The sequence below is a fragment of the Ambystoma mexicanum genome, chromosome 6p, assembly GCF_040938575.1.
Source record: "Ambystoma mexicanum isolate Mex_15411 chromosome 6p, UKY_AmexF1_1, whole genome shotgun sequence".
Lineage (NCBI taxonomy): Eukaryota > Metazoa > Chordata > Amphibia > Caudata > Ambystomatidae > Ambystoma > Ambystoma mexicanum.
The window spans coordinates 144,848,996-144,870,052 of NC_090935.1; the positions used below are offsets into that span (position 1 = coordinate 144,848,996).

Genomic DNA, 21,057 nt, shown 5'->3' on the forward strand with positions numbered 1-21,057 from the left:
GTTGCGCTATGTTTCTTTTAATTAATGCACTGGCCGTGAACAATAGCACTTTTTCGTACCGTGACAGTTCAATCTCATCATCTATCCCCAATAATAGCAGTTTTGCATTTCTGTGAACCTTTTTGCCCAAAACCCTTGAGAGATCGTCGCAGCACTGCTGCCAATAGTGTCGAATTATGGTGCAGTCCCATAGAATGTGAAAGAAGGTGCCCTCATCTCGTTTGCATCTCAAACACGTGGAAGAGGAAGCCCTACCCCACTTGAAAAGGGCAACCCTCGGATAATATATTCTGTGCAGTATCTTTAGTTGTACCAATCTCAATCTGGAGGAGATCGCTATTTCTCTAGGGAACATCAGGGCAGTTACCCAATCCTCAGGGAGCATACTACCTATGTCCCCCTCCCATTTCGTTTTCAGGTTCGTCAGTTCCTCGGTGGCAAATGACGTTATGACACCATACATGGTAGATGTGACTTTACTTTTAATCATGTCTGGGAATAGGTTACGTTCCAAAGGGGTGTATTCCGGCATGTCAAACATCTCAGGAAGATGAGTTTGTATGGCGTGTTTGAGTTGTGTGTAACGATACTGCTCTTTAGTTGTCAGACCGGAGTTGGCGATTAGATTCGCAAGAGGTACTATTTCGTTACCTTGTATTACATCGCCAATTTTGGTGATACCCGCTTGGGTCCAGGAGTGCCATTTTGGAAGTTTGTTCACTTCCGGAAGCAGTTTATTATTCCATAAAGGTTGAGCTGTGGTCAGCTTATTATCCCAACCTAGGTATCTGTGGACGTTCGACCATGTTAGAGATAGGTGTGAAAGCATGGATGGGGTAGTGGCTCGATCTTTTCGTCGATAGAGGTATCGAAGTATGGGCCGTTCTTTTTGGGTAAGGTCTGGTTCTCTGTTGTGTGGTAGTGTCATGTCTGCGTGGAGTTTGTCGTTCACTATTGCCATTTGACTGGCCCAGTAATAAGTTTACATTCGGGGCAATCCAATCCCACCTTCCCATACAGATCTTTGTAGCGTGGTTAGTGCTAAGCGCGGATGACCTCCCTTCCATAACAGTTTGCGTAGCGACTGGTCTATTTTCCGAAATTCGTTAGGAGCTATGGGTAGCAGTGCATTTTGAAGTATGTAAAGGAAGCGGGGGAGTGCCAGCATCTTAAACAGTGCGGCTCTGCCTAGTAGTGTCAGTGGTAGGGACATCCAGTGCTGGACGTCTTCTTTGAATCTCGTCATTATTGGATACAGGTTATTGGGCACATAGTCTGTCAGGTCATTCGTGACTTGTATGCCTAGGTATCTGAACTTCTCCTTCTCCACATAATATGGACAGTCATCCGGTACCGCATTGTCTATGTGTTGCAGTGGAAACAATCTGGATTTATTCCAGTTGACGCGAAGACCGCTGAATGCGCCGTATTTAATTAATAATCGCGTCACTATGGGGCAGGATGTACGTGGGTCTTTCAGGTATACTAACAGATCATCTGCGTAGAGGGATACCTTGTCCTCCCAGTTGTCTGCCCACCTAAAGCCACTCCATGTTTGCGTAGATCGCAGTAGAATTGCTAGGGGCTCAATTGCTATTGCAAAGATTAGGGAAGACAGGGGACACCCTTGTCTCGTGCCTCTGCCTAAATAGAAGGGGTTGGAGACGTGTCCATTCACTTTCGTGGTTGCTTCGGGGCGGTTGTAAAGTAATTTGACCCAGCTCATGAAGTATGGTCCAAAGCCCATGCGTTGCATGATCGCCCATATTGCCTCCCAATAGACTGAGTCGAATGCCTTCTCGAAGTCTACAGCAAGTAAAGCCAAAGGATCCTGAATCTCAGGTGTTCTCTCCAGTGCAGTATGCAGCCTGTATATGTTTTGTCTAGTAGACCGCTGTGGCATGAATCCACACTGGTCGGGATGTATAAGTGTGTGTATGACCTGTTGGAGGCGGTTGGCTAGCACCTTGGCCAGCACCTTGGCTTCGCAGTTTATGAGAGAGATGGGCCTGTAGGAGCTGCACTTGTCGGGTGGCTTGTCTGCTTTGGGCAGGACCACAATTGTGGCTTTCCTTAGGTCAGGGGGGAGACAGCCCTGTGAGTGAGAGTGCTGTAGTGCGCGAAGTAAGTGTGGGGAAATTATGTGTGCACCTATTTTTTTCCATGTTTCAATGGGGAAGCCATTCGGGCCCGGGGTTTTACCTGATTGGATTTCTGACATGGCTTGGGTCAGTTCGCCTTCAGTGATTGTCTGTTCCAACAGGGTAGACTGTTCTGCACCTAAGGTGGGGAGGGCAATCTCCTCTAGGACATTCATCACGGGTGGTGAGGTTGGTGCCCTGTATAGCTCAGCATAGTATTTTGCGAAACCCTCCGCTATGTCTGCGTCCTTCACCAATGGGTCTGATTCTCCTGTTACTAGTTGCCTGACCTGGCTGGATCCCAGGTCTTTGCGTTCCAGCCATGCCAGCATCTTCCCGGCTTTATCCCCCGTTTCGTATATCTTTGCACGCATTGCGGTATGTGCCTGCTTTGCGTTATCTAACGCTATATGTTGGAGTTGCGCCTGCGCCAGTTGTAGTGCACGGTGCGTTTCCAAGTTGTCATGGGCTAGGTGTTCGGTCTCTGCTTTCTGCACATTTGCTTCGGCATGGTGTATTGCCTCTGTTTGTTTCTTTTTATGGGCTGTGATCCAGGCTATTATTTCCCCTCTAAGTACTGTCTTGAACGCCTCCCACAAGATTACCGGGCTATCCACTGAGTTGGTGTTCCTTTCAAAGTATTCTTCAGTGGTCTTTTGGATGTGTTCAACCAGCTCTGGGAAGCCTAAATAGTAACTGTTCAGTCGCCAGCTGGGTGGTGGGATCGAATTATTGGTATTAAGTGTTGTCACAAGCGGGGAGTGGTCTGATATGCCTCTGGGGAGAAAGTGTGCCTCACGGACCTCGTGCATGTTGTTCAGTGGCAATAGGAGATAGTCTAACCTAGACATCGAGGCATGTGCACCGGAATGGTATGAGTATTCCCTTGTGGCGGGGTGTAGCGTTCTCCACACATCCTGTAGTCCCAGTGCGTCCACAAATGTGGCGAGTTTTGTGCGTGCATTCGGATTTCTAGATCTTCTGTGTGTTCTGTCAAGGTCCACGTCCATTACTTCATTAAAGTCTCCCCCGATCAACGTAAGGTCTGCAAGGTTGTTCATAATTAGAGGCGTAATATCGTTAGTCAGGGGGGTCAATAGGTTAGGAGGTGCGTACACCGCCATCATGGTCACTGAATGCTCTCCAATCGTGCCTGTCGTGAGTACAAACCTCCCTCCCGTGTCTTGCGTGGTGGATTTGGGGACAAAGGGAAGTCTTTTATGTATGAGGATCAGTACCCCTCGTGACCCCATGGTGAAACCGGCGTGGAATGCCAGCCTGTAGTTGGTGCGTCTAAAGAATAAGCAGTTGGAACCGGCTAGGTGTGTTTCCGTCAGGAATACTACATCCGGGGAGTGTCTATTCAGCGTTTGCAGCACTAGGCGTCTTTTAATGCAATTGCCGAGCCCATTGACGTTCCAAGTCAACACTCGGATTGTTCTATTTCTGGTCACGTTAGTGATTCCAGCTATTCGTCATGTGTTTCAGCGATAACAGGGTGTGCCATCCCCCCGATAGTACTGTGGCGTTTCATGTTATAATGAGAACAGTCAGGGTCGAAACCAGGCTGGTGTTTTATCGGGCGTGATTCCATTTGTGATGTGTAGAGTGCTAGCAAGTACGGATTGACAATTGGTGCGTTAAGGGTGGTGTAGTCTTTGGCATTACAGGTGACGTGGTATCTCGGAACATAACTAACTTGAAACAAATCCCCATCCCCCCCTCCCTATACTCCTCCCCAACATGAAGTATCTGTCGCCCTAACTCTACTGGCTACAAACAACTATATCGCCAGATTCAACTTAATGTGAGCTGTTTACACCTTTCTCCCGACTTACTGTTCTTGTGCAAGTCTGGTGTTCCAGGTCACAAGTCTCGATCTGAGGGCGTGGCTTTGGCCGATGCAGTGAGTGCCCCCGTGCTTCCCGGGCCGCGTGCCTTACATAGCACGGTGTGATCTAATAGTTCGTTAGGTGTGTCGTGGTCGAACAAAATGCCTCATCAGTATCAATGTTTCAGTCCATTTCCTCTTGTTGTGGTGGTTCCTGCACCGGGGGTTGTGGAGCTGGGCGTCCTCTGTCCGGTGGTGGGCGGCGGTTTCTGTTTCTGCCTCTGTTGTTTGCGAGTGTCCAGTCGCCTGCAATGTGCTGCTTTGCCCAATTCCATGCTTCTTTCGGGTCTGAGAAGTGTATTGTTGTCCCACCGTGGTAAATTTTGAGCTGGGCCGGATAGAGCAGGCCGTATTTAACGTGTAAGGATTGGAGTTGCCTTTTGAGCTGATCAAAAGATTGCCTGGCTCTCTGGACCTCCCTTGTGTAGTCAGGGAAGAATGTCACTCTGGATCCATTGAAGGTCAGTGTGCCTTTGGCTCGCGCCGTCTGGAGTAGCGCATCTCTATCTCTGTAGTTCAGCAGTCTTGCGACTATGGTGCGTGGTGGGGCGCCGGGTATCGGTTTTCCAGAGGGGACACGATGCGCTCGTTCGATTGAAAAGAACTTCGAGAATGTCTGGGGCTCAAACATGTCGGTGATCCATTGTTCTAGGAACAGTTCCATGGAAGGGCCCTCCGTTTTCTCCGGTACGCCCAGGATGCGCACATTGTTTCGTCTCGATCGGCCTTCACTGTCCTCGGCCTTCTCCTCCAGTGTTTTCAAACGCGCCACCACTCCGGCCATCCTCTGTTCCATGGTGCGCAGCCCATCTTCATTCCCAGAGATCCGCTGTTCCGCTTCTCCCGTGCGGGAGGACAATTTCTGGAGATCATGACGGAGAAGCGAGACATCTGTACTGATGCTGTCCATCTTTTGTTCCATAGAGGTTCTGGAGTTAGTTATCGCCGCCATGATGTCCTTTAGGGATATGGCCTGTTCTGTTTCTAGCATGGGGTTCGGCTGTTCGTGGTCCGTTTGTGCGTTTGCTGCGGCCGTGGTGAATTGATCTATCCTACTTTGGCTGGTCCCTCTTTTTGTTTTGTCCTTCCCCGTAGTGGCCGGCATGGTTTGTGGCGTTTAAACGGTACCGACCGGGGCAGGTGTTTCGTTGGGCAGCGTCGTTCGGGTGCGGTCCGGCGGACACTGTGGTAAGGTTTAATACGCAGTTGAGTCTGTACGGTGTCCAAGGCCGCGGCCACCAATCCTCGGTGTCTCGCCGTGAGTAGGTGTGCCGTGAGGTAATTTCACCTCGTATTCCGTTGTAGACGATTCTCGGGCAGCGGGAATGGGCGAGGATGTAGATCGGTCCCACGGGGTCCCTGTGCCCCAAAATGGCGGGTTCCCGCTTTCCCTTTATCCCCCTCTCCGTACCGCAGGATAGAGGTGGTAGTCGTCCGGTGACGGGCAGGGGTCCCCTCAGGAGTTCAGTGGTCGCTCCGGTGGCATCTGCAGGCCGCGGCCGCATGTGCGGGAATATTGGTGTGACACTGACTGTCGACGCCGTGTCCAGGGGGGTATCCCTTCCGTTTCACGATTTATCCTCGAAGTTAGGATCCTTCGTTTGCCGTGCGGTCCGGTCCGGCTTCGACCCCGTCGGCTGCCGGTGTTCAGGCAAAATTCAGTAGTGCTTGTTGGTGACCACGGCGCCCTTTGTTCATCCGCGGTTCGCGGCGGCCATCTTGCGAGCTCCGCGGCGCGTCCGCTCGCTTTCAGAAATATCTTACTAAGTGGATTCCGCGGCACCGATTTCCTCCAGGAGCCGGTCGGGTCATTCAGCAGAGGTTCCCGTGTCGAATAGACGCTTTTTGTTTGTGCAGGAAGCAGGATTGTTTCAGAATACGGCTAGCGGCCCGGGAGCGAAGCGATCTCACGTCCTCATCGCTCGGCTGTTGGCCACGCCCCCCCACAATAATACATTTTTGATCAGATGATGTCTCGGGCAACCGTTTCATATCCCTTTTGGGACAGAAAAGAGCGAATGTGTGAGAGAAGCCGAATATAATAAGCCTAAACTGAAACCAGACCGTTAACCTGAGCAGACATGCTCAGTGTCTGATCAAGAGTCACTCCCAGTATTTTTTTCTTTTTTCTTGGGAATGTCATGATGCGCAATACGGAAGGACTCCTAGTCCGCATCGAGTTTTACGCGTCTAGGTCTAGAGCCAACAATCATGAGCTTGGTCCTAACGTGATTCAATACCAGCCCGCTCATGTGCATCCACTCATGTATTAGATCATAAACTTCTGATACTGCTAGGGCGTCTTTCTCATAAATGCCTTTTAGAGGAATGAGGCATTGCGAGTCAACCACGTAGTTTGAGAAGCAGATCTTTTTTTTTTCTTAAACATGTGAAAATATTATATTAAACCGGAGTTAGGGAGGCCCCTTGAGGAATGCCATAACTAAGTGGAACCGCGTCTGCTTCCGCTTGCTTACTGCAAACCCGCATGGTCCTATTACTGAGGAATTACTGCATCCAATCCCTCGCTTGACCACTAAAATTAGCTACATTCTGTAATCTGTTGAAGAGAGGGTGATCCACTAAATCGAACACGGCTGATAAAATCCAAGGACATCAGCAGCATTGTTTTTCCCTCATTATTTTTGTCATCATATTGGACTTCAGTTCCAGCAACGCTGATTCGGTACTGAGAGTTGATCTAAAACCAGACTGACCTTCATTCAAAATAGGGTGGTCTTTTATGTGGTACATAAGTTGTTCATAAGCCACTCTGTCCATTATCTTCAAAATGCAGGGCGAGTTGGAGATCGGCCCATAGTTGGTTGCAATTTTGAGGTCCTGATCTGATTTTCTTTTTAGCAAGGGGGTAATCCAGGAACCCTTCAATCTAGTGGGGACCCTTCACTCTTTAAAAGAAGCATTCACAACCCTAGTAATCGAGCTGATCAAAATCTCAGAACAGGCCTTGATAGCTGTCGCTGGAAACCCTATCCCCTTTGTAGGTGGATGGCTTAAGTTTGGCAAGAATAGCGCGAAGTTCCTCTTCCGTGATACTCCTAAAGTTGAACTTGGGTATAGTCTGCCCTACGGTGGGGTTTTCTCTCAGTGGGTCCTTAGGGGATTCAGTTAGCTCTGTGTTTAAGGTTTGTTCAATACATTTTATTTTTATATTTATTGTTTCTGTCTTGGTTACCATAGCCTCTTGACTATGTGTACACCACTCCACTCCTGATCTTTACAAATAGTTGCTTGATATTTGACATCAGGTTTTTCCAATTCCTTAAGGATAGCAAAAATGCCCTTGGCGTCGTGTTGGGCATTTTTCAGTACATGCTTCATAGGACTTTTGTTTGTTTTTATAGTGGCCAATTTCAATTTATAGGCCGCTCTCTGGTAAGCTTTCCTATTGTTTTCCTCCGTAGACTTTATCCACTGGTAAAATGTTTTCCTTTTATTCCCTCTTAACCTAGTCAGGTCATCCGAGAACCAGATATTTTTTAAATGGTTAATAACCTTCTTATTTTTTAGAGGAGCTATTGCATCAATAGCTTTAGAAAGGGTATCCAGAAGGGAGTCGGTCATACCCTCCACATTCGTGGGAGGCAACATGTCCACCTGGGATGTGGGCGGTATCCACTCCTTCATTGACTCAAGTTGAGCCTCTTCACGTTTCTTGTGACAATCCAATTTTGGTTTGGTATAGTCGTTTTGCGCTGGCTCAAAATATCTATCCTGAATTCAATGAAGGTGTGATCCGACCAAGAGTATAAGGAAATGTTGGATATATTAATCTTCAGATTAAGTAAAAAAAAAAACAATCCATTGTATGACCCTTAGTGTGTGTGGTCTTATCTATATTTTGTCGAAAGCCCAAAGCATTCATAAATTTAAAGTTCCCTAGCAGCAGACTTTAGGAAATAATGTTTGGGGGATGATATATCAACATAAGATTCATCGTGGTGAAGGCATCCGTTCTAATTTTAAGACAGTCTCTCACACCCACTAGGGCCTTGAATGTCATCCTTCCATATATCCAAGGATTTCTTTAATATAATTGCCACTCCTCCCCCCCTCCGGTTCTCTCTGTTGGTGCATAAAATAACATAATCTTTGGGGGTGGCAAGTGCCAGGGAGGGGCCTGCAGCCTCATGTATCCATGTCTCAATCAGAGCACAAATATCTAGATCTCACTCTGATTAGGGGTGTAATGGTATACCGTTATAGATAGCATTAACAGCTTAATTGAACTATAATAACCGTCACGTTGTTTATACCGTTTTAGGGCCTGCAGCTATTAAGTGAGCTTTTCAATCTGAAAGGGAAAGGCTGCAGTAAGCAAGTGTGGCACATTCTGGATCTTGCACCGTGGGATGTGGCGTTTGGCAGACAAGAGCATAGGGAAAGTGAGGCCACATGAGTAAATGCAGCTTTGATGCCGTGACCGCTCTTTCTCTGTGATCAGTAGAGTTGGGTTAAAGATCAGCCGATTTGTAGTTTTCACACCAATTTGAAAGATGGGGAACTACACATCCCAGGATTCAAAGGGGGAAATGAACTGGATGCCCTTCTGATGCATGGCCACAAAAAATGTCAGCTCTGCAGACTGTATGAACACTGGGACTTTCACTGCTTTGTACCAGTATATAAACTGTCCCCCCAATGTCCTCTGTGTAGATTTACACATTGGCACTAGTTGTTGCTTCGCTTGATCCTTCACCTGCCTTCTGCATATTGCACTGGACTCAAGCAGGCAGGACAGATTCTACATTCAATTTGAAGTATCCAGCGCAATGGGGGTGAGATATTTCTCAGATCTATCTTATATTTGTGACACCACTCATGAAAGCATTCCTCCGTCTCAACTCGCATGACAAGGGTCCTAATTCGCTCAGACCTGGGGGAAATGGTAATGAGGGGGCTGTAGTGATGTGGTGGCCTAGGCTATATTTGTGCCGATAGGTATTTTAACGTTGTCATTTTCAAAAGGTTTTTGTGCCACTATTTTTAAGAAGGTAAATGAACATGTATTGTAAGAATCGAGAAAGAAATCAACAGCGCCCCCTGAACGCTGTCCTGTTAGTATTGCATGGTCAGTGGTGACTCCAACATCAGACCTTTTATAGTACACCAGGCTGATGGTAAACAAACTATAGTGATTTGATCCATATGCAATCTTTCGGTGAGTGTGTGTTGGCTATGACATTTTGACAAAAGAAACGCAATGATATGGGCTTTCAGACATTTCTCCCTTTTTAATGGGATAAAGCGTTATCAAAACACACTTTTATAACTGATCGCAGCGAGGGGTCATGATGCCCATTCCATGTGTTAGGCAGAATCATATGCAGTACCCTTAGGGACCACTACATACGATTAGGACTACAAATGATAGTACAATTTCACCTTTGGTACAAACCTGTACTACACAGTAAAGTGGTAGCGATGGCTGAGCAGACGTATCTCAAGGGCAAATGAGCAGTACTAGGGATTGCACAAAGGACTACAATTACTGTGACTTAAGCAAACACTTACTCAAGGTTTCTGGTTAAAAGAATATAAGTACATTGATTTTTAAACCATCTTTTCACAAAACACTTCACTTCTATTAAATAATACCACACTCTAAACATACTACACACAACCAATTCCTCTTGTTCAGGTCAATTCAAGGTAAGTACAGTAGGATTTGACAGACCAGTGTTTTGAAACAAAGACTTTACGGTCTTACGAAAGAAACGCGTAACCGTGGGAAGAATTGTAACAGTAGTCAAACTTAGCACAAAGAATTAAAACAAGGGAATAGTGGGTAAAAATCATAGGCAATACTTTTGTCAAGGCAATAGAATCAGAGGACGTGTTCTAAGAGGCACATAAAAGTCAATAGTCCTGGGCCAGTGTCAAATGGAGCAGGGCTCTGTTGTCGAGGATCACACAGTGAGAACAGTTCAAGATTAACGTTGCCAGGAGTACATGGATATTGTCAAAGGGAGGCAAAAGTTATAAGACGGAAAGAAGAAAGGACAAGCATTGGGCAAGGAAAAGGGTTCACCCCAATTCCTCAAGGTCAGACGGAGAGAACGACCAAATGGACACAGTACCTTATTCGGGTGAAGAAAGCTGGTGATACGACAGTTGTTCCTGATAGTTCCTGCATACTCACGGTTCCTGAAGCTTCAGTCGTGAGGGAGGACGACGACGACGTCTGGAGCGATCTACACTACCCAGGGATGAGGCCAGCAGCAGCAAAGCAATGATGAATAAAAGTTGCGCTCCTTAAAAACAGGAGAGGGCTCTTCTGATGGCTATACGGACCACTACAGCTCAGTGCAGTGATTTCGACCCAGAAGAGGATTCTCTGGCTTTAGAAGGTGAGCTGGTTGATCCCACCAGGCTCAAGCAATGAAGACTCGACTGGATCTTCTCTGTCGTTGAGGGGTAGATAGCTCAGGACTGCAGCCGGGCTTCACCGTGATCCATGAGTTGGAGCAGCCGTCCTCTTCTCCACTTCTCTTTGGTTCTTGTAGTTCCAGTGGCGACTCTGGACTTCCAGCCCAAGAGTCCTGCCTTTTATGCCCAAATCCCCCATTCACACAGTCTGGCTGTCACAGCCCGGACATCCACCTCAGCCAATGGACACAAAGTGCGACTAGGGTCTCCAAGGAGACCCTGTGCAGGGGGTTACTAAACCCCTCCCTCACATTCAGCCCACCTAGACACCCAGACCGCCAAAGGACGGAGAACAAGGAAACCAAACCTGGTTTGGCGCGAAAAAGCAAACAAGAAGAAAGACCTTTCCAACACGAAATGGCGAAAACCACGCTAGGACCCAAAATAAAAATTATATGGGGTAGCGGGTTTTATGTTCACGTCTGTCACCACAGCCAGAACACTAACACGGGTTTCCGTGTAAAAATGATAGAGCCATGTTGAGTTGGGAAGGGGGACACAAAGTGCCCCTTTGAGGTACAGAAGGAAGATATTCCCCCTCCAGTACTCCATTGTAAGATGGTTTGTACTGGGTCTGTATTAAAAAGGACTAGTAAAGCCAATTTTGACTTTACATGTTTCTGGGGGACAGTAGTCATCCCCAGAAATGGAGTTCACAAGGGAAGTCTAAAAGACATCCCTGTGTCACTGTACTAAAGGTGCTGTGTGACACATAAGTAAAAAGATGATGCCTAGGGAGTTGGTGACACTCCATAGCCCATGAGCACAAAAAGTACAACACACATAAAAAATACACTGTAAGAGTGAGAAAAAGGTTCACACTCTTACCAGGTGGAAAAAATAAACCCCAGAAATCCAGCAAAGCTGCTGAGGGACTCACTAGGTAAGGGAAATTAGCCATAAATGAGAATTCTCCCTAACACTATGTGTTTCCAAAATAATGCAGGTCGATTTTCAAAGCGATGACCTGTGACTGAGCAGCAAGCTCATTGCTCAAAATGTGCATTTTAACACTTCCACTAGTCACTCTTTCAGTCAAGGCGATCAACTAGCGAGCGCCATTAAAGACCAAATCAGCAGCCACCTTAGATTCGTGGAGGATCAGCAAAAAATGTGAAGGGACAAGTTTCAAAATGCTGACAATTTATGACCTTTAAGAAGATATTTGTTAAGATTAGTTAACTCCACCTGCTATACCGCGATAACCATGATCTACTGTCATTTGGCAAGAAGGTTATCATACCGCCATAAAACAAATACTCTGACACCCCTAGCTCAGATATATATTCCATTATTTCAACAGCGTTTAAAAAAAAAAAAACTGCTTGTACCTTATTTAGGAACCTATTATTTACTAAGTTTAGACTTCTATGTAGTATTTAACTACCATCCAGGGCAACCTTTAGGACCTGTAATTCACAAGATACATCCATATTCAAGTTGTAGCTTTAGCTTAGATTTGTCCTTTTTATACAGGATTTCACCTTGGATATGAAAGTGGATGCTCAAGGCGAAGTTTGTGCCAGCAATTGTAGACTGACATGGAGGCCCAGTCTGGGGACCCACATCAATTCGATGATTGAGGCAGAAACGTGTGTAACTATCCCGTTTCTGTCAGTCTCACAAATTTATGGAACATGTACTGTCATGGCCATAGCCTCTGGCCCTCGTACTCGGGATCTCTGGGCCCCATCAGTGTTCCTGCAGGGCCCCATCAGTGTTCATGCAGGGCCCCAAGGGCCCAATCATGCCCCTCAAGACTCTCCTGGAGTCGGGCTCATATGGCAGATGGAGCTTCCAATGGGAATGGAACAACATGGCTGCCCCCACATGGTTCAGTTCAGAACTGAACCGTGCGGTCTAGCATCTAGGGTGTGGTCAGCCCTCAAGGCACCTGGGATACCTGTAGACTATTTAAGCCACGCCCGAGCTGCAGCACACGCTTCGCATTGCTCTGCACTCGCAGCGTGACGTTCACCATGATCTGTCCTCAGCATTCCAGGCCTGCACCAGCAAAGGAGAAAAGAACAACACCATTAACCATCCTTACCTGCTTGGCAATCCAGCTCCTCAATCACTCCATTGTCCCCTCGGAAGCTCGTCCTCGCTTGAAAGTGGCATCCTGGAGGAGGAAAGAAAAGGACAACATTAGTAAGCGTTCGCCTTCCTCATTCAAGCGTCATTCGGAAGCGTGCTTACCTAGCGAACTCTCTGTTGGTACTCGACGGCTGTCTGGACATCTTCCACTCAACGTTCCGCATCCCCCGGCCGTGCTTCATCCAGGAACATCATGGCGGCCTGCAAGAGAAGAATAATACTGGTTAGCCAAACGGCAAAAGCGCACATATTGCCGCGCTTCGCGCATTCACTTACCATCTCGAGCACAGCCCTCTCCATCAGCTCGACGTCTTCATCATCCCTTCTGCACCTACGAGAGAAGGAGGACATTAACCAGGGCAATTACAATTACGGACACATTATTTAAAAACAATAGACTTACCTCAAGAGCGGAGTCGCAGCAAGTCTGGACTCTCGGGCCCATGCCAGTGAAGTAACTTGGCAGCAAGGCGCCCATTCACGACGCACCCCTGCACAGAACTGCAGGACGGAGAGCGCATCTTATCGAAACACAAGGTGAGGAAAACTCTAAGGGGGTCGCTGGGGCTCACACTGGAGGTGGGTCCCGAGAGAAAGAGATTGTGGGCTAAACCAGAACTCCTGTCTTCCAGACTAGATCCTTGGCAGAAGGAGAACCTGGGGGAGCCGAATCCAGGTTGGAAGCAGTCCAACCAAGTCGGGTGGCGCCCCTGTGGATACCAGGTGAGCGTTACATGTACACAGAATATTGAGCGGGCTAAACATAAGCAGAGACTTTGTTTCTAGATGACTTAATCCTGTGAGAATCTGTTTTTGTTAAGGCTGTGCATGAGAGGAAAAACTATTTCGGTCCACCATTAAGAGATTAAGAGAAAGTAAAACAGATTGTTGTACTGAGATAAAATGGAAAGAAAAACAGGCCTACAAGAATTGGCTCACAAACCAACCATAAGGTCTTGATGCTCCTCAGAAATGATGATTGGTTCCTTATGGAAGAAGGATACAAGTGCATTCTGGCACTTACTCTGGATGTTTAGGTAGCCCATTTTCTAAAGCTGTACATTGTCTGGGGGGGTAGGGGCCACACAACGTTGCTTTCTCGGAAATACCAGGTGGGGCATGGAGACTGGATCTCCACTATGATATAATTGTGAGATTATTAAAAAATGTTAAGCCTCCCGGGCTCCTGTGGCTTCTCTAATACCACTTTTAAAGCCAATCCTGCCCTATGTGCAACTGTTTTATTGAGCCTATTTAAAAATCTATTGGAGTAGCAATCTCTGCCTAGATCCTGGAGTCAAGCCATGATTATTGTCGTTTTTAAAAAGGGCAACAGAATGAACCCAAAGAATTACAGGCCCGTTTTGCTTTTGGATGGGCGAGTAAGCTATTTCTTCTGTAGTCTTCATTGAACTTCAAACCTTTTAAAAGAACCTTGCCACGCCCCAGAACTATTGGATTTTACAACTACTTAATGCTCAAGTTAAGGATGCAGGTAGACCACTCCATGTAGGGTAGCTGGACCTGCCTCAAGCATTTTTGTAGACGGGTCCAAACTTCGACTAGCCAAACGGGGTGTCCTCCAACTTTAAGTGCTGCACTTGCATACAATGATTTAAAATTTGTTTAGATCATCAGGGGTACTGTACTAAATGATCGGGATGCAGCGTGGACTTCGTCAGGGCTGCGTCCTGGCCCCTTTCTTATTCATTTTCTGATATTGCTGCAGCCTTCACAAATAGGAGTACTAATCCACCACAACTAGGATCTTTGCACATCTAACACATGGCCTACGCAGATGACTATCTGTGATCAAACACCTGTTGGCCTCCAATGGGCTTTAGTTGCCATTAACAATCATCTTCCATCTTTAGATCTTATGGTTGATGTTGGAAAAACAAGACATTTAATTATGAAATCTGAGCATGGTAAAGGTGCAAAACTATCTAAATGTGTTTATTATCTAAACAAATCTCGTGTTGAGCTATAAAACCAATACAAATGCCTAGGTGGTAATTTGCCTAATTGGAAATGCTTAACAACTTATACTCAAATGTTTAAGACTGCAGTGTGTCAATTGGGAATTTTTCACCATCGTTTTGGTCAGTTTTCTATCGTCTCCCCTTCTGTGGTTTTATTTACATAATGTTATGCATTAATTTATGGAGCAGAAACATTTTTAAATTTTGGATATTTATTTTCCTTTTTCTCAGCTAAAATTAATAAAATTGATGCCAATGTTTGGCGAAGTGTTTTAGCTTTACCTAAATGTGTGCCCATAGGTGTCATTAGACACAGGTTGGGTTTGACATCTTTTGAGAGCACACAAATTGGAAATTGATGCAATTGTATTCTATCTGCCCCGTGTCCTTTTTTGAGAAGCTGGCAGAACAACGGAAACTACGCAGTTGTAAGGTACTGAATAAATCTTTATCTTGCAAAGTCATCAGTGGAATCTTCTGAGGGAGAGCTGGTTTTAAACACAACAAAATGTAAATCTAAGAAATGAGCAGGTCTGGATCTGCACAAATAATACTTAGCACTTTTATTTACACATCAAGCCTTTTAATGTTTTGCCGACTTACTTATGGAGCCATCCTTCTAGGACTTTTAGGACTGCTTTTCTTAGATTTATGTTAAATTTAACTCTAGATAAGTGGTGGGTGCTTGATCCAATCTATACAGGGCGTAAGAGGATGTTGCTACTGTGAAGGAGCTATGGAGACTTTTGTCATTTGACTACCTTCTGCCGTGTCCTGTGGCCATTATGATTGGAATCATTTTGAAAATGTTTGGCGTATGATGAAGTTTTATCAGCGTATTACTTTTGGTTCCAAATGTAAAATTCACAGGAACCTTCATGGAGTATTTCAGTTTTAAATAGTTTAGCTAAGGTTTTAGCCTGAATAATTTCTTCTCTCTTTGATTTTATTCTGTATTATGTTTGCTTTTTCTTTCTCTTGCATAAGGTTTATTGAAACTATGAATGCAATAAATACCATTGTAAGACATTTATAAACTTTGGCTCTTTTCCAAACAATGACCAGTGATATACTAATATGATTCTAACTAGTGGCCTACACCTGTTTCACTCATATTGTGGTCCTTATTTCCTCCACAAACTGGAGAGCCTTTTCAGGGCCTTTATTTAACTATCGATCAATTTAGTATTTCTAAAATAAATCAAAAATAATTAGGATTGATTTAAATTCTGTAACCACTACAGGTATGATTATTAAACATTATCACAAGTGCAATTTATATTTTGAAGGATTTCAAAATGTATATATCTGTATCACAGCAGAAGAGCACACGTTATTCCTGAATTGAGTACCTGTGAAATATACTTTTACCCTTTTCAACACACCTTTAGTTGAATCCTATGTCAATAAGATAATTCTAGTGTCATACTTTTTGTTTCTTATTTTAGTTGAAGATTTAAAGAAATATCTGGACCCCGAATACATTGACAGAATCGCTGTCCCTGATGCCATGAAGTTGGAATTTATCCTTGCAGGTACGTTTGTCAGTGTGCCTTTCAAAGTGCAAGTTTACACCGTGGCAGAGTGACTGAATGTTATGATGCATGCATCACAAACATAATTGCCTTTACACCTTGCGTGCCTACAATTGAGAACCATGACATGAGTTGCTTCATTTAGCTATGTGCTCCTTGAAGGGATTTGTTTTTGAGGTGCACTGATGATTTTTCTATTAATCTAAGGATGTGTCCACCATATCACAAGAGGATGAAACTATTAGTGTGCCAGGGCAATAAATGGACATGCCATCTTCCCAACCGACCTAGTACTTCTTAGTTGTGTTTTTATTTCTGTTTAGCAGTTTTCCAAAGCATACCTAGGTCTGTTCTCTTTGAGTAGTCTAGATTTAACATTTTGGAGCAGAACATGTTTAGATTTTGTCTGGAAAGTGGGTAAGCAGTCTAATTGAGTAGGATGTTGTTCCGTTGTCAATTTATACAATTTGTGCATCTCTTTCTACATACATGCCTGGTCTTTGTATAATTCAATTGCACAGTTGCACTTTATTTTTAACATTGTGTTTTCAAAAATAAAAATGTGCTTGTTTTGATATTGGTTGATCTAGAAAATGTTTTGATATATTGCTTGGGATGTTTTTGTTGTGTGCTCTTCAACCCCCATGGATCCCTTGCATGAAATAACATGGTGGGTTGACCTCATATCTGTGAATAGACATTGAGGAAGCAGCCTGAGCTTTTGGCAATGGGTCATGAGTTACATTTACTGCGGGATGGCATTTGGACGAAACCATACTGCGCTAAGCTTGAAAACTTTACTTGCCGGAGCACTGTTCACGGAGGACCAAGGTTCAAACCCCACAGGATAGTTATCACGCAGTCTTCAAGATATGCCCCCAAGCTTTGGCTTCGTCTGTTGCCCGTGAGCAGGCTTCAGTAGAGCCTCTTAAGTGGGACTGAGTGATTTGGTTGAAGAGCTGTGTGTGGAAACAGCCTGGGCTGCTCATCCATTGAGAGGCTGTCCAAATTTGTATGTCGTGAGTTATCAACATGTTTCTTTTAAGGTGCGACAGATGAAAAGATCGGAGAGCCAGGTATGCAATACTTACAAATATCGTGCTTTGATCACTATAACAGACCTATTAAAAAAATATAATATTTTGTGGTCATTCTTGCGTTCCCAAGATGCCCTTTGCTTTTATGGAAATCACCAGGATTTTTTAATTGAGGATATTGGAGATGCTCTGGCACTTAGCCCCATCCACATCACTCTGACTGACGAGCCCCACCACCTAGTGAGGCCTGGATATGAAATGCCTTTGTAGCGAGATGGACGTCTAACACGCTGAATGTGGATACGGGTGTAGGCAGACTCTTCAGTATATTTTGTATTTGTTATTAAACAAGAGTGTGGAAGCCCCTCTACCTAAAATGAACATGGGTCAAATACTGTGTTCTATGGAATTTCTTCCGCTCGGTAGGCTCGGGAGGGTCTAAAACCATGTTTTAACTCCTGCACTCTTCACACAGAAGAAATACCCATGTGCATATCGGTCCAGTCCCACCTAAAAGTGCAGTCCAGTGCCGAAATGCTAGGCAATTCTCTGAACAAGCTCACCATCAGCACCCCCAGACACGTGTTCGGCCTCATTGAGGGGGAAATTTAGCCTCTCTAAAGCAGAGGGAGCTAGGGGTCCGCCCCTGGATAACCATGGGTTACTTGGATTTGAACCAAATGGAAACTATTCTGTACACGCAAAACCCTCCCACCATCCTCCCTTCTTTACAGAGTTGGGAGGGGAGTGGACTAAAGATCCAACTTTGTATGATATTCAATTGTTGACATGCCCGTAGGAGATAGTCACAGAAGATGACCTTCACCCTCCACTATACTCTTATCAATACAGTTGTGTGAAAATTGGCCAGGGGAGATGAATCAACGAAAGAAAGTAAACTAAATCGGGTGGTCTTTTCCTATGAGGCCAGCAAGCTTTTCCTTCTCCCACAAAATTTGCATCCTGTTACTCAGTCCTGTTCTCTTCCTAAACAGGTTCAAGTGTGTTCTAAAGGAATTATTCTAAAGCAACTGTCGGAATAGACCATTTTCCAGGGTCCCTGGATTCTCAACAAACAAAATATTTTTCATACTAAGGTGTCTCTCAGTCTCTTAGGGAAGGAGCAAGCTCTGCGTCACAGATCTCATGGTTGTGTGGTTGTTAAATCCTGGTGTCTGCCTTTTAGCTTGAATTGTCATGTGGCCCAAGCTCCTTCCAGAATGGATGATTATACTTGCCTTTCAAAAATTGGGCGGTTAAATTGGGTCTACAGGTAGGCTTTGTCAGAAGAGCTAGAGGCTTTTTGTTGGGGCTGAGACTTTCTGTTAACCCCAAGATCCCTGACCCTATGAGTCTCCAGCCTGTTCTTACTGTCCTCCCATCACCTAGACTTCTGATTGTATCCAAGACTTCGCTAAGCCCCGTCTCTTTCCCTCTGGTGTAGGAAACATGTGCCAGACCTCTTTAATGCCCAGCCATGTGTCTGTTCTCCACCCACCTCACTTGTACACCCCATAGGCATGCAGAATGTGTCACCCACTCTGTGCTCTTCTCTCCTCTTCTGGTCTTTCCCAATCTTCTCCTCTAGCCCCACCTTCATCACATCCTGTGTTGGTCTTAGTATCACCTTCACCCCTTTAGCGTTTTTCTTCAGCACCACGCCCTTCGTTACTTTCTTCACCTTCTACCACCTTTCACCAATTCCTACTCTGCACCTCTTTAACATCTCTTCTGCCCCTTCTTCACCCTCCTCCTGATGCTATCTCCTCGTCTGCTTCTCTCTTCAACGCCTTCTCTACTTGATTACTTTGACACATTGCAGGTCAAACAATGCTGAATAAATACCCACACACTCATGAGAAAAAGTTAGGTTAATAGAAAAAAGTGCATAACAAACAAGGATGGAATTATAATTCTGTACACATTCTAATCAGCCTCTGGGATACCTCAATGGCTGCAACAAACAAATCAAGGGGTGGTCGGCTGTACAGTCTTTAGTGAACCACGAGAACTCTCTATTTCCAGTACTAAGTTCCCACAGAATGTGCCAAATGCTAGTATATATTACAGAAACCTGGACAAAAAGTGTAATCTTACTCCCTATGGAATATACCAGAAAATGGCACTGTGAGCTGACAGTCTCGCAGATTTTACAAAACTATCTTCTGCCAGTACTATCGAGCCTGAGTCTAAAAACTGGGCATTCTTGTCTCTGCATGTTTGAGGAAGAAAACATCTACAGAAACAAAAATATGTTCTTGCTTCTAATTTTACGAATACTTTTAAAAAGTAACTTGCAACTCAAGTGCTTCAAATTGTTTACTCCTCATAGTGGTATACATTGTTAGGGGAGTTTTCGTGAAGTCCACTTGAGGTAAGACTTCCTGAAACTATTCCCTGGCATACAGTTACCCAACTCTTAGTATACGCCTGTATGACTCCAGGAACCTTGGTGGAGTGGCAGAGCAGTCGGGATTATTTATTTATTCATTTGGATTTATAAAGCGCACACACGGCCCTGTGGCATCGAGGTGCTGTTACAGTACATTCACTTGGATACATATAAAACAAATTCTTGGGAATTATTGCAAAGGTTCAAAGACATTGTTGAGGAAGTGTTCCATGGTTACAGCGGTACATCCTTATTAAGACAATCCTGTTTAGTCTAGTTGAATAACTTGGGTTTTTAGCACCTTTCTAAATGTCAGGAGGGAGTTTTCCTTTCCTAGGCAGAGTAGGAGGGCATTCCAAGCTTTTGGGGCCAACACTTCAAAGCTGGTACCACCAGCTTCGGCTTTATGGAATGCAGAGACTGAGAGTAGGTTGGAATATTGGACTCTTTTTCGGTCTATAGGTGAGTGCCTGATGTATCCGTTCAGCTAGGTAAGGGAGGGCGGTCTGGGAAAGGCATCTGTGTGTTATAGTGAGGGCCTTGAACATTATGCGCTCTTTGATTGGGAGCCAGTGGGCAACTTTTCTGGCCTGGGAGATGTGCTCTCTTAGGGATGCTTATGGCAGCTCTGAGCGTGTTGTTTTGCGTGGTCTGTAATTTGTTGATGTTAATGGCAGATGTGCACAGGAGTAGGATGTTGCAATAGTCCAGTCTTGCACCGATGGTGGCTCTTGCGATGTTGAGGCAGTTTTTATACGAGAGGTGGGTTTAACTGCGTAGATGATTTTTGTCGTGAGAGCAGCAGATGATGAGATGGTGCTAACTTGTCTATCCATTGACAATAAGGAATCCAGGTATACACTCAAGATTTTCACTGCAGCTGAGACTGTAATGGCAGTGTTCTCAATGCTGAATGATCTGTATTTGTTATCTAGTTTTGTTAGGTACTCTTTGGGGCCTACCAGAAGAATTTCCATTTTTTTCCCCATTTAGACATAGGCCATTGGCTGCCATCCAAGCATGGATGCGTGCATATGTCTTCTGGAGAGTGTTGAGGTCTTGCTTGTAGTCTCCTGATGGAGGGAGAAGAATTTGTGTGTCGTCGGCGTAGTTGGTAAAGGCTCTGCCGAACTCTTCTAGGTCGCTGAACAGCGGTAGGGTGGGAAGGTGCAGGATCCTTGCGGGACACTGCATTCGATGGGGGGATGGGGTGGCTGATGTGTGATCAGAAAAGACCCTCCTGGCTCGGCTCTCCAGGAATGAGGTAATCCAGATGGTTGCTTCCTGGGAGAAGTGTGCAGTATCCGAAAGGTGTTTGCACAAGATCTTGTGGTCAACCAAATCAAAGGCAGCAGAGAGATCGAGGAGTAGGAGAAGGGATGATTTGTCTTTGTCAATGGAGTCGAGTAGCAAGATCAAGCAGGGCTGACTCTGTACCATGACGAGGACGGAAGCCGGATTGTCTTTTTCCAAGGATGGCCTGTGACTCCAGGTAGGATTGGATCTGCAGATATGCCGCTTTGTCCAGAGAT

At 45.3% G+C, this 21,057-nt stretch overlaps 1 protein-coding gene across 1 annotated transcript in view; it reads left to right on the forward strand.

Annotated features, from left to right (window-relative positions):
* The window catches only part of DCTN3 (dynactin subunit 3), a 181,174-nt gene that overhangs the window by 41,338 nt on the left and 118,779 nt on the right, over positions 1–21,057 (forward strand). The window contains exon 3 of the mRNA XM_069626830.1: positions 16,010–16,096. Coding sequence (XP_069482931.1) covers positions 16,010–16,096 — 87 coding nt within the window. The remainder of the gene's footprint in view (positions 1–16,009; positions 16,097–21,057) is intronic.